This window comes from Drosophila obscura, unplaced genomic scaffold (genome assembly GCF_018151105.1).
Source record: "Drosophila obscura isolate BZ-5 IFL unplaced genomic scaffold, ASM1815110v1 contig_73, whole genome shotgun sequence".
NCBI lineage: Eukaryota > Metazoa > Arthropoda > Insecta > Diptera > Drosophilidae > Drosophila > Drosophila obscura.
In genome coordinates, this window is record NW_024542865.1 from 404,008 (window position 1) to 417,828 (window position 13,821).

Genomic DNA, 13,821 nt, shown 5'->3' on the forward strand with positions numbered 1-13,821 from the left:
GCAAGTTTTAGCAACGCAGGAAACTAATGCAATATACAAATTGCAACGTCCAAAATAGGATCACTGTATCTGAATATAATAGTAGTATGTACATAAATAGTATACTAATAGTTGATTTACAAACCGGATAATATTGGCAGATAATAGTTATCCTGAGTCAGGACTCCTGACAAATACCGAAGGAACAATTATCCGCAAGGGAATTAAAGGTTCGGCCACCAAACTTAATTTAGACTTTCTCTGCTGGTTTGTTGTGATTTAACAACGAAGCGTGATCGGTATGGAGAGAGAACTGAACTTGCCGCGCATTTTACGCTTTGGCTTTTCTGCTAACTTTAGCATGTGCTTTCTCTGTTGTTGTGGCCGTTTTCCTGCTAAAATTGTATTGCAATAAGTTTTGCAATATTGTTGCCATTCGATTTTTTTCAATTCATTTTTGCGCGTGTTTCTGTGAAATGCGAAAAGGCGGGGAAGGCAGAGACAGAAAACCACCAACTGCGTAAATAGCGGCAACAAGTGTTGACGCCTGCAGTTCTCTCAGCGTCGTCGCATGCCAAGAATTTGCTAAGCTTTCAAAATAACACAAAAACCCAACAGCGACGGCGGCGCCTTGCCCTACGTAACGGATAAACGCTTACCCTCGTCCACTTCAGTCGTACTCCTTACACCACCCCTCACTGCTTACTTGATATTATTTAACGGGGACTGGTACACGTGCAGTAACATTGTACAAATCGCAAGCTGATAAGATTGCTGCCACCGCCGCCGTCGCTGCCAATGGCAGGTGTGCCGCCGACTGCAGTAAAAGCCATTCAGTCCCACAATATTGTTACGGTCATGAGTTATGCTTTTTAGGCCCAAAACTGTCGCACACTGATAAGGCGGTGGGAACTGTAAATTGCATTTTGCGCATCAGTTTTGTACAACATTGTCGCTATCGTCCCATACGTTTTACACTCGGCGCGTCAAGGGTTTCCTATTCGCTATACGACATTCCCAATGCCTTTTGATACCATTCCAGCGAAATCTTTCGTTAGGAAGGACATTCCCGATGGCTCAGCAAGACGGCTCTATTAAGAAGATATTGCCTCCAATATGTTCCCTGCATGGCTTTTATACCCCTGGTTTATTGTATTACGATATTCTTCCAAATTGCTATTGCTATTGCTATGTACATATACATATACATACATACATATGTACATATTCATTTCCATTGCGGCTTCTTTCATCATTGTTCAAAAACAAGAGATTGGTAGAGAGTATCCAAACTTCGACTGATCGGCTGCCATTTAGTGCAGTGCTATGTCTGGCGCCACCTTTTGGGGTCTCATCTGGAGCCGTCCGCTGTCGTATCAGACGACAGATTGCGAAAACCCTCAATTATAAATTATTTGAGGTGGCTGAAGGGAGGAGTCTGATCAGGAAACAAGAGCAGCTACTGAAACAAGAAAAACGCACAGAGACGATAATAAGTGATCAACAAGAGGCTGCGACAGGGACATGGGAAGAGGAAGGACAAAAGACAAGACAAGACGTACAGTTGCGCGCGCAAAGACGCACACACACACGCAGAACCAGCTGCAGTGTGTGTGCTTTATAACGGAACGGACCTGCAACACATACCATCCATGTGTACATATGCATGTAAGAAAAGCAAACGCTCGCTTGCTGTTATTTTTTTTTATTTTGCTTTGGTTTTGCTTTCATTAGCGTGCATGAAAACGCACTCACAACAAAACGAAGAACGTGGCAGAGCTAGCGCAAACAGAAAGAAAAAGAAAGAAATAGAAGCAGCGGCAAAGCTTATAACGCTCCGTCTTTGTCTAGCGCACATCTAAAGCGCTGCCGGCTTTTGTCTTGTTCTTCCTTTTAAACTCATTTGTTTTTTGTATTTTTTTTATTTCTGTGCTCCTACCGGTTGGCCGGTATTTCACCAACTATAGAAACCGATTAACAAGATATACTAATTATAGACCACTCACACCAAAAGCTCGAGCTAAAGTTTAATAATTTCGCAAATATACAAAATGATAGTTTGTACATACATATGTATGAATGTATATATGTAAATATGTAATAAATAAGGCGCTGGCAGCAAATAGCAACAGCAACGCCAGTCAGAGCATTAGCACCGCGAGAGAGAGAGAGAGCGGACTGAGCGAGTGTAACATTTGAGTGGCTTTTTTATCTTGAGCGCGCTTTTTCATTTCGCTGGCAACAAATGTTGCGCATCATTCTACTGTCTGAACTTTAACGTTTTTTTGATTCCCAGAGATTCGGAAAAATGGTACAGTATTTTTACTACTATTCCCAATATTAAGTTCGTATGGCTAAACCGGTCAGTTTAATGGTTCATAAAACTAAAACCTTAAATTCTCAAATAAAAGATATAGACCATATTGAAACAGAAAAAATGTTTTAAAATTCCAAATAAATCACTGACTGATTACCAGGTATAAAAGTAGTGGTATCTAAAGTTTAGAGTCTTAAGTTTTATCGCTCCTTACAACGTTCCCCCTCCAGTCCATACATTTTTCCGGTACTAAAAATCCTGTATGCCTTCTTTATGTCGTATCTTTCCCATTCCCATTTGGCATAATTTTTCACCCAAAAAAGTGGGTGGCCAAGTAGGAAGAGTGCACTGGCGAGGTGGTGTCTGCGACCTTCAAAACGGTAATGAAACCTCGCAAGAAAACTTGCCAGACAGCCAAAGGACATTCAACCGGAATCGGGGCGTCGGTGGTGGTGGTCGTACACTCATACAGGAAGGCAAATGAGGATGGTACGTGTGCGGGACCAGACAGACACTTCCACATCCAACTTATCGACGCGTCTCCTTCTGCTTCATGTGGCTCATGAATCTCGTGGTCTGCGAAATCAAGTAAAACAGTCCTTAAAGGATTCACCGACCAGGGCACCATCTTCAGTCCTCTTCAGCTCCTCGAACCGGCTCCTATCTCCGGTTCCTGCTCCATCTCCCACATCTACTGCGTTTTATCTGAAGGTCATGCCCAATGGCCTTCTGCTTCCTCGCCTCCTGCTTCCTTCCTTGTGATATAGCTGCATCCTCCCGGCCCCGAGCCCATTACATGCGTCCCGACAGCGAAAATGTTTTTGATGGTATTTGGCTGTGGGATTTTTGTATATTTATCCTTTGAATATGGGGGTGGAGGGCGAGGTGTCAAGGTCATGCCGGGTTCAAGGTCATTTTATGGCCAGGTTAATTTTTCTGTGCGTCTGTGAAAGGAATTGGGAATTGGAATTGAAAACGGAATCGGCATTCGAATTGGTTAGAGCGGGGGGACACTTTGGGAGCTAGATGTAGGATGTAGGGTGTAGGAGGGAAAATAAGAGACAGATAGGTGGGGAATGTCTCCGAGTGAACGACTGATGTGGAGAGAGTATGGTCGAGGCAAAATGCGGAATGGGAAGAAAGTTCTATGAGGAAAATCTTGTACAATATTTAGGGATGCTTTTAGATTGGGGATGGCACTCGGGTTGTGGATGTGCTACTGATTGGGCTTCAAATGGGGCATGCCTAATTTAAAGTTGAAGTACCAATTAAACAAAAGTCTTGGTTAATTTCTTAATTTTTATTGAAAGGTAAAAGTGGAATTTGAGCGATTTAAACGGGAATCAAGACATAGATGGGGCTGGTAATTGTAAACAGGTTAAAGATGCAAACAGGCAGGCATTGAACTAGAGTTTATGGGGCGAATGGAAAAAGAGCATATTGTGCTGGAGATTGATGCGCATATTTCCTATTCCTCGAAAGTGGAATCTTCTCAGTTGGAGAAGATCCTTAAATCGTATAAGGTTTCCATTCAAATTTACATACATACATACATATGTGCATATTGATGTGATGTGCATCAACTCCTTCCACGTTCAGATCAATCAATTATCCTTATTGTATTTGCTACCAACTTGACGTTACACTCCTGATTCTCCACTAATTTCAAGCCTCATGAATCAAAATGCTTGAGGGGGACTTCCTAGGGACCCACTTGGCTCCTAATGCCGGCGATTGCCGCAAACTATCCTCCACCCCCGTTAATGCACTTGCTTGTGTGGTGGGGCACTTGCGTGCCGCGGAAAAGTGCTTAAGAAGTGGCGCACACAAGTGGCACAGGGCAAAGGACCCACTCGACAGCGAAAGATGAGTTTTGAGCAGCCGAAAGACCGAGCCACAGGGGAAAATTTGATGTGCGAGAGTGCAAGCATACCATACGTACACTGCGTGTACGAGGGTATAACCGTACTCAGAACGACCCCTGGGCGGTGAGCAGAGGAGGCAGACAGCATCGTATCAGGGGAATTGAAGCCGGGCGGGGTGTGCATGGCGTCCATACCTGCCACTTCACAGCCGAAATCAACAGCCAGAGCTCGAACCCCCCGACGTCTCGACAATGTTGCACTTGAGGTTATCGTCGAGGGAAAATCATTAAACACACGCACGATAAGCGGGAAAATCTTGCTCTTCATTTTTCCTTCCCAAAACAAAAATTTTCCCCCACACGCATGTGTGTGTGGGCTCAGATAATTTTCTTGTTTATTTTTGGATAAGAGAATTTTTGCTTTCCATTTCGGTTCTTTGTTTGCTCTCTGTCACTCAGAACTCTCTGTCTGTCTGTCTGTGTGGCTGTCTGTCTGCTCGTCTGTCTCTCTGTCCCTCTGAGCGTGACCTTTTGCGCTGGCAGCCAACAAAAATATCAGCCGCGATGCGTTCGGCAAACCCTTAAACTGCACAACACCGGGCCAAATATACAGATACGCGCAAACACAGATACGCATGCATCTGATGGATATTTTTGGTCAGCCTTAGACACATTTTGTCCCAAACAGATTTAGAAGCTACAGTTTCTTACGTTTCCCTGACAACGACAGCGACAAGAGCAACAGAAACAGCAGCAGCGTCGGCACCAACAGCAGCGGGGAGTGAGACAGTGAAAAGTTTTGGGCTAAGTTAATTTTAGCCCACCTGGGGTCTCTCTTCCTTATCCCCTTTGTCACTGTGGCATCTCAAAATGTCTAGAGTTTAAGGAGGAAGTTGAGGGCGATATTTGAGTCAATCGACCAATCGATTTTCTTTCATTCGGAGAGTAAACTTTATATTTCTGAATTGTATTTCAATGATGATTATCTGAATGAATGAATGTGTCTTTAACTCCTTGGCTACGATCCTTGGGGGGTGGATGGTTGACGAGTGCGGCGGGGGGTGGGGGGTTTTGGGTTGGCTTGCTTCGCCATCACTTTGTATACTGTACCATATCCGCTGTGTCTTCCGCTCCACAAGGGCTTTTCCCGCGATCCCTCAATACCATGCGAGCTTTTCCGCGTGTATTCCAATCCAGATTAAATGGTTTCGGCACTCTTCGCTGTGATTCCCCCCGCTTGAAGTAATTCAAAGCGTCCGCCACTCATCTCTTATTCAGAATGTTGCTAATTAAGTTCCCCCAAAATCGCGCCATCGCTGCCCATCAGTCCCCTCCCTCTCCGGGAATTCCAACAATATCGAAACGTGCGCGTTGATAGCTATAGCTATAGCTATAGTTGGCCTCTTGGCTACATTTGTATGTAGACTCACACATATGCATATGTATGGGTGTAGTGAAAGAGCAACGCAATATCTATATCTGAGGCACAGAATCTTATCAATTGTCACACACTTAAGTGTCGTAGTATAATTCAAACTAAACCAACCTAATTTATCATCACTTTTAAAAATGTCTCTTTTTCTCTCCGTTTTCGATCGTTTCATTCTTTCTGTCATTTTTTGTGTGTGCTTTTTTTCTGGTTCGAAGGCCTTTCACTTCCCTAACGGCTAGTTGCTATAGCAAAACTATCACTAAATATATTTAGTGCGTACACATACATACATAGATACTATGTATACCTATTTCTACATATGTGCATATGTATGTATGTATATTTTAGTTATCAATCAAGGTCTGTATCGCGCGATTCTGCAAAAATGCGACGTTAATCTCGAATGTGTAAAAAATACGATTTCGATTTTTGTATTTTCACATTTCAAACTTTTTTTTATCAGCCTTGCGCATTTTTTTTCGCACTATTTCCAACACGAATTAAATCTTCTACTTATCTTAATAATACTTTATAAGAATGAAAAAGCCCAAGCAAAGCAACAATAAAGTTTCCAACCAACCAAGGTCGAAGCGGGCGGTGTTAAGGTAAGGGCTATATTTTCGACAGTTATTTTGGTAAATGAATGATAAGCAGACTGATGAAATTTAATGGGACTCAGAACTAGAATCTGCCTCTACAGACTGCAAGGCAAACTAAAAAATTATTACACAGACACTGCAGTGTATAGTATAGTGTATATAGTGTATATAGTGTATAGAGTACTGTATATATGTAGATAAATATGAATGAATAATGGTGCTTGGTATACGATTATATTGACTTGATCACTGAAATTCCACTGCGACTGTGAAAAAGTGAAAAGGCCATAGCAGATGAAGACAAAGTTAACGAAGATAAAAGAACGAAACGAAACGAAAATTCTAATTAGTCGAAAAGAAGAATTTCGCATGCCATGGAGCCAGAAGAAGAGGTGGTGGCCCCAAAGAAGACATTGTGGAAGCAGGCTGGAGAGGGGAGGAGAGGAGGCTGGAGTTGGAGAAGAGACTGAGTAAGATGAGTGGACGAGTGCAAAATATCGAAAAAAGAAGCCAAAGGCGACGTTTAGAAGTTAATTAAGCAAATTGGAGGAACAAAAGCCCGAAAGGGAGCTGATAAAAGGGTGTGTAGTCGGGAGGGAGAACGGCGAAGAGGGATGACCACTCAATACGAGGGCGGACTGATAAATAGCCGGCTAACCAAGGAAAACATGATTTGTTTTACATTTTTCTTTTTTATTTGTCAACATAGCTCTTTTAGCTCTATATGTATACTTTTTTCAGCATATCTCCAATTTTTGTATCCCTTCAAAACAGTTGCCTTCATCGTTCGACTCAAATCTCCGCCCATAGAACAAAACAGCAAAATCGAACAAAATATTTATGGGTGGTTAGAAATGTGTTATTTTGGTAAGGCCGATTACTTAACAGCCCACCCTCGCATGAGGCGAATGATTAATGAACATATCGAACTGAAACAAACCCGAAACAAAGCTTCTACATAATGAACCAACAGAAGAAGAGGAGGACTTATTGGCCATGGGAAATGGGAATATGGGTGGGCCACAGCCACAGAAATCAAGAGAAGAGGAGAAGACTAACGGGGTCGAGTAAAAACAGCTGATCCCGTCGGTTCAAACTGTCTGTATGTATGTATGTACATATATACATAGACGAAGGATCTGTACAAAATTGGATCTTCGGGACTCTGCTTTCCCAGCTCCAAACAGAGAGAGAAAAAGAGACACAAATAAGCGCAAGTAGAGAACGTGGAGGGCAAAAGAAAGAACAGCAAATTAATTAAAATATTACATCGTTGACCCTGAACCTCGTCAAGCGCGTTTTACCAACGCATTTATGAGGCTAACGCGCTGGCCAGGCCAGTCAGTCAGTCACAATGGTTCGAAAACAATTTGATTTGCTGTCAGTATTCAGTATTATAAAGCAAGGTATTTCTCACCGAATATGGTATGTACGACATGCCCTTTAAGGCTGTAAGTTTAAACCTTTGCAGATATGCAGAAAAACACTCTGTGAGGGTCGTTGACGATTCCCACTCACATTAGCATTGAGTGTTACTTCAACTAAAGTGTCAATCGATTATATATATGACAAAATATAGTTTCCTAATTGCAGCAATGTATCTATTTCTAACAATTGGACAGCTCCTTGTGGCACCTCTGGCGGGACTTGTCCCACAAGGTTTTACAGTGCGACAACGTAAGTCTAATTGGTTATCTATCTAGATTTCTATTTCCTATAACTTACAAGCGTTTAGTCCAATCTCAGCCAAATGCATTTATCTGGTCGATCCTGGTCCCTGCAAAGATTGGGTCAAAGTTTGGGGCTTCGACTATTTGACAAATCGCTGTATATTCTACTATTATGGCGGGTGTGGCGGAAACCCAAATCGCTTCTATACAAAGGATGAGTGTCTGGAGACATGTCGAGTATACGATGATCCAAACCGCAAAAGAAGAAAAAACACTGACGATAGTGATATGTTTGAAAGGGACATCGATGATTGGGACAATTTCGATCTTTAAATATAAGTAAAACTTCCTCTTTATTCGTAAAGAAAACATACAAACTTGTTTGCAACTCTCGAACATACATACATATACATATGTTCCATATATTCTCTCTTTCCTTGGAAATATCTATCAAGACGTCTGTGTGCTTCAGAGCTCTTTGGGACCTTTATTATTGCCGACCCTCCAACCACAGTGCCAATAAACATTTACACATTCATTGGTCAGCCGGTCAGCCGTGCTATGCTTAGGTTGAATTGTCTTGGCTTGGCTTGGCTTGTTTGTGGTCCATTCCGGTTTGTAGCTCCACAAGAACCCTTCACAAAGCGAACGATCGATGGCGCATGACAAGTGTATGAAAATTTCCAAGCAATCAAACCAAACCAGAGCCGTTCGACACCTCAAATGAAATCCACTCGAGGCTGCCTGCCGCCTTCCGTGTGCGATTTTGGATGCCTTTTGGGTGCCTTTGGTCGCTTGTGCCAGTCGTGGGGCTATCGGCTTTGGTGATTGACAGAATTGCGAGGACTATGCCTAGAGATGCAAGAGACTTAGGATCGTAAGTGCCCCGGTAACGGCAAAAAATGTTGTGTGGATTAAAATAATTATAAATTTGCAATATAAAATATGTAAATCTTTTAGGGAAGTATAGAAAATATATTGAATATATATATACATATATGTATATAAATGCTCATATATCAGTATGTACAGTATGATCATCAGCATTATTTCCGACAAGAAGGTGATAATCGAACTCTAGGGGTGAGCACTGACCCTTCCCTTCCCTCGCTTCCCTTCAGACATTACTAACTGTTGCTAATTCGTCACGCGTGTCTTGTTTGCGGGAAGCAAGGTGCGTGAAACTTCTTATCAATTAAGCGAGTGCTTGTGTGTGTGTGTAGAAAAGCTTTGAAACACACAAATATGATACAAGTAAGCAAATGGGTGGGTGCCCTTCCTCCCCCTCCAGCTCAGCCCATGTCTCCTTCACAATTCTCATATTCCCTCTAAAACCCTTCTTCCTCCTTCTTTTGCTCCTCCACAAACTAAGTGTTGGTCGAGCAACGGCTCGTGGGAAAATATAAACTCAACCGCAAAGTTTTATTTCGTTTTGTTTTTTTTTGTTTTTTGTTGCTTTGCTTTTGTTTTGGTTTTTCCTTGTAGCAAGTGAGATAAAATGAAATCAAAGAAAAAGCAAAAATGAAAAGACGCAGAGGCGGAGTTTTTTGCTAAACGATTTGTGGATACCCTTAATGCGTTTGGTTATCGAAGAGCAAAATTAAGGAGAGAGAAAGGATATTTTCTTTGGTAAAAATACAATTTACAATACAAATTAATTAGATTTAATTAAATGCTTGCTCTGCTTCACGTACTTGCAATTGCAACAATGCAATGTAAAAAAAATTATGAAATACACTTGTAACAGTTTGATGTCACAGAAATCTGGATACAAAATGTGGCTGACAGACGGACGGACAGACAGACATGGCTATTTTAATGACTCGGCTATTGGCGCTGATGTGATTTTCTAAGATGCAAATCCAACACTCTGACATTAAAAGGCTTTCCCACAAACTCAAGTCCCAAGTATTATAAACGATAATAAAGAACTCCTTTGGTTGGGTAATCGTACAGGAAACTTTCCGCAATCATTTCATTCTTACATACATACGCACATGCTTACATACAAGCACAAAGAATAAATAAATACAGAAACAAAAAATTTGGCGCGTGCAAAACATGAGCCCTTCCGCTCTGTCGTTCCGTCAACAGATCTTAACTAAAAATATTTAAAAAAAAGAACCAACAATAAATCAAATAAATGCTTACAGTCAGACATTCCTGGGTTCTCAAATTTACTTCTTGAGAACGCAGCTCCTCTGGAAAGCTGCAAAACGAAATTACATTTTTGGTTTGAGGAAATTGAAAACGTAAGGTTTTTTTTCATCAGTTTTCTACAGTTTCAAGTGCAGAACCAAACATACTCGAACAAATACATATGTACATATGTATGTACATATGTAAGTGCTGATAGAACAGATCGAAGGGGAGCTAAAGGGATGATTCTAGACCATACAGCGCCTATGCCACTCGGAAACAGAGCAACAAAAACAAAAGCGTGATTAATATCAATAAGCTGAAATTTAAGTGATTACATTTTTAAAATTTTGTGGATTTCTATAGCATATATGTACCCTTATATGTACATATAATCATAATATTTGCGATTAATTATGTATCAGGCTTAGAGCCAAATGCGCATGGAAAGATTTTTAGATGGGCATGGGAATTTCCAAACAAAATAGAGAAATATATGCCTGATAAATCTATCTTAGCTCTAAAATATATTATATTCGACAGCTTTGTGTATGCAAAAATAAATGAAGTACAAAATTTAATTTTAATAATTATTTATTCATTGTTAAGAACCTAAAAATTGATGTTTAAGCATAACCCTAAAGTACATACCTATGTATCCATTTGTATATTAAAAACAATATGAATTACTGGCAAATTTAAGTTTTGTATGCATTTTCCATATTCAATAATATGAATTTTCAACTGATGAGAGAAATTGAATTTCGCTGAAGTTCGACGAATTTTTCAGCATTTTTTGCAAATTTTATGGCTAAAGGCCAGCAACAAGTGTCAGCTTATTTTTTTGAACGCCAAACAACCGAAATGTTCCCAACTGCAGCTAGACCCCCACCCCTTACCAGGCCTGCCCAAACCCCACACCTCGTAGTCCCCCTGGCCAATGGCACACACTAAGCAGTCAGTCAGTCAATGGCTGACCGAGAAAAATGCTTCGAAGGCCTTTTCTGGTGGAGCCGCAGGAAATGTCACCTTACACGACACAAACAAAATATTCGTTGACATTGCAAAATAATTTTAACATTTCTTTTTCGGCTTTGAATTTGATTTTCTTGTGTGGCCGCTGCTTCTACGCAGCTGCCTCAGAGTTCAAGCGGCGATGGCAATAAAATTAATACGAACATTTACAAAAATCATCAATGACCATTTGAGATAAATATTTTTAATCGTGAGTTTTTTAGTGTTTGAACGTTGGTTTGGTTTGAAGGGTAAGTAAAAAGTAAAAAAATTATGTTGAGTAGTGCTGTCTGTCTGTGCTGATCTTCAATGAAATATATGAATTCTGTTGTGAGAATGAAATATATCAAGTTTAGACAAGTTCAGACGAAAATTTTCCATACAATAAAATAAAATATAAATGAATAAATAGAATACAAGAATAAAAGTCAACTCAAATGAATGGCACGTGTAGCACATAAGAATGGGAAAGAGATACAGAAAGAGAGAACGAAATAGCGAACGAAATAGGGAACGAATGCTGAAACGCTATTTATAAAAAAAACAAACAATTAGAATAAATATACGTAGAGGGCTTGCAAGGTTACAGAACTTTATTGGGTGTACAAAAACCTGTGTGGTCAGAAAACAAAGAGATATTTGACATTTAAATTATGATGCATGAAATTCGCGGCCTAATGTCAATTACCGATAAATGTTTGAAATCAAGTAAAATGCTCGTATATTTAGATGCAGCGAGAAAGAACGAGAGGATGCATTATCGGATGTGGGCGTATGTATGGTATGTATGGTAAGTATGGTGTATGGGGGATGGGGCATGCTTAGGCCACATTTCGCATAGCAGCCAAAGATTTCTCTGTTTTTAAACATATTTATTTTGCGACATTTTGGCATCAAATCAAAAATTCGTACATAAACTATTTTTGAAGAGACAGGCTAGGCCAGGGCACGGGTGGGTTGGGAAGGGGTGCAAGAGGCCAGGGAGCAGTAGGATGAACAGGGGGGTGGAGTATGAAGGATAACGGCTGGCGACTAAAACGTTTTGTTTTGGATTTATGCGATTTTTATGGAATCACTTGGACAGACGACGGCGACTAGAATGGCAGCATCCAAACATACATATGTAGATGTAACCAGGAAGCAAACAAAAAATACAAAAGCGAAGCAAAGTGATGAATGTTGGGGCACGGTCCTGCTCGACACAGGGGATGCTCTGCATACATATATGTAATAATCTATGTTGAAATATACATACATAGATGATTATTAAAATCAGCTTGTGGAAAGGCTCCACATACAATTTGGAGGAAGGGCAAGCACTAACATAGGACTGACTCAATAAAGCTTATCAACGGAAGATAATATCAAAGAAGGGGGGAAGTGCCAACTCATCGCTAGCCAATTAACTCTCTTGCAGAGTAAGCCTAAGCCATCACAATAAAAGCTGCTCAAGCTGATATCTAAGATTGACAAACTAACAGAGGCAGTATGTTAGTTAACTTACTGAAATGGTAGGTGACAGATGAGGTGAATAATAAAGCTACATATGTATGTATGTACATATGTATATATGTAGATGCGAGTAATTATTAATTAATTATGATAAAAAGCTATTCGAGTATGATTATGAGCGATAGATGGCTTCGAAAAAGTATACAAACTGTGTTCCCTGTATGTGCATCTAATTCACAATATTCTATATTCCACTGTAACACTTAAGAAATGGAAAGAATAAATAAGCATTTGTGCGAGTTTGTATATTCCATGTTGAATAGTTAGCACGAGCTAGAAATCTGTTCGAACAATATATAGATAAATGTCATGCAGCTGGCCTCGGCTCCGGCTGCGGCTCGATTTGGTTTGCTTTGGATATGTCTCTAATTTGTGTATTATAAACTAACTCGCTTATTTGGTTCCGGTACCATCCATACAGCACACCAACAATATGAATGGAATACGAGTGTAAGAATGTACATATGTACATATGTGAACTAGATTTGATCTGTTTGAGGGAAGGCAAACATCAGGATCAGCATCAGTATCAACACCAGCACTGGAACATCGGCACTAGCAACAGCAGCAACTCGGCAGAAGTCTCTTAACGATTACTATTATGATTACCATAATTATTACCTATGTACATACCACACACACACGGTCTAAGATATGGAACATGAACGATGACGACGTTCATATGTTACATACGTACATACATATGTATGTATGGCATTGCTCTCCATGAAAACTGTGCCACTGTAAACATTTGCATATCACTTTCGTTTCGGTTTCGGTAATGGTATACATACATGCATATGAAACAAGCAAACATTTATTTTACAAGAAAAATTGGACAAGATCGTTTTACATTGATCATTTACTGGATGAAAATAATGAAATGATCCTATGCAGCCGTGATTCACGATACCCCCAGAATATAAGCGAATGAAATTTGAATTAATGCCTTTACATATATGTTCAACTGAATTCAACTCAACTAGTAAACTGGATGGATCTCTTTTCAAACGGATCATAAGACCTCTTACATCTCTGGTAAATGATCTGTATGCGTTTGGCTGGTCTGATGCCATGGCCATGGCATGCTTTATTTCTGATTTCAAAACTATGTACTTCCATGGTACACATATGGAATCAGTCAGATAAAGGTAAATGCGAACTGCAGCGAAGATGCGTCTTAGGTGGATGGATCGTGGCTGCTTTTTCTTCCTCTTTCTCCTGCTTCGGTGCATATTTATCTCTTCTTCTTGTTTATTATCATGATGATCGTTTGTCGTTTCGTTTCGTTTGCG

General features: G+C 40.4%; 1 protein-coding gene across 2 annotated transcripts; it reads left to right on the forward strand.

Moving 5' to 3' along the window:
* Nucleotides 1-7,696: 7,696 nt before the first annotated feature.
* Nucleotides 7,697-8,619, forward strand: LOC111065062 (kunitz-type serine protease inhibitor textilinin-5). 2 transcript variants are annotated; one of them, XM_022353027.2, is made up of 2 exons: nt 7,697-7,868; nt 7,938-8,619. In XM_022353027.2, exons 1-2 carry the CDS (start codon nt 7,757-7,759, stop codon nt 8,192-8,194), a joined length of 369 nt encoding a protein of 122 aa, XP_022208719.1. In that variant the 5' UTR covers nt 7,697-7,756; the 3' UTR covers nt 8,195-8,619. The 2 variants fall into 2 exon arrangements, 1 of the variants encoding a protein (XP_022208719.1); XR_002606946.1 differs by having other exon boundaries at nt 7,700-7,868; nt 7,927-8,031.
* Nucleotides 8,620-13,821: the final 5,202 nt, after the last annotated feature.

Excerpts from the sequence above, each read along its gene's own strand:
- LOC111065062 (XM_022353027.2), top strand. The coding sequence starts at position 7,757 with ATGACAAAATATAGTTTCCTAATTGCAGCAATGTATCTATTTCTAACA. Across the intron at positions 7,869-7,937 it reads AGGTTTTACAGTGCGACAAC|CCAAATGCATTTATCTGGTC; the intron begins GTAAGTCTAATT and ends GTCCAATCTCAG.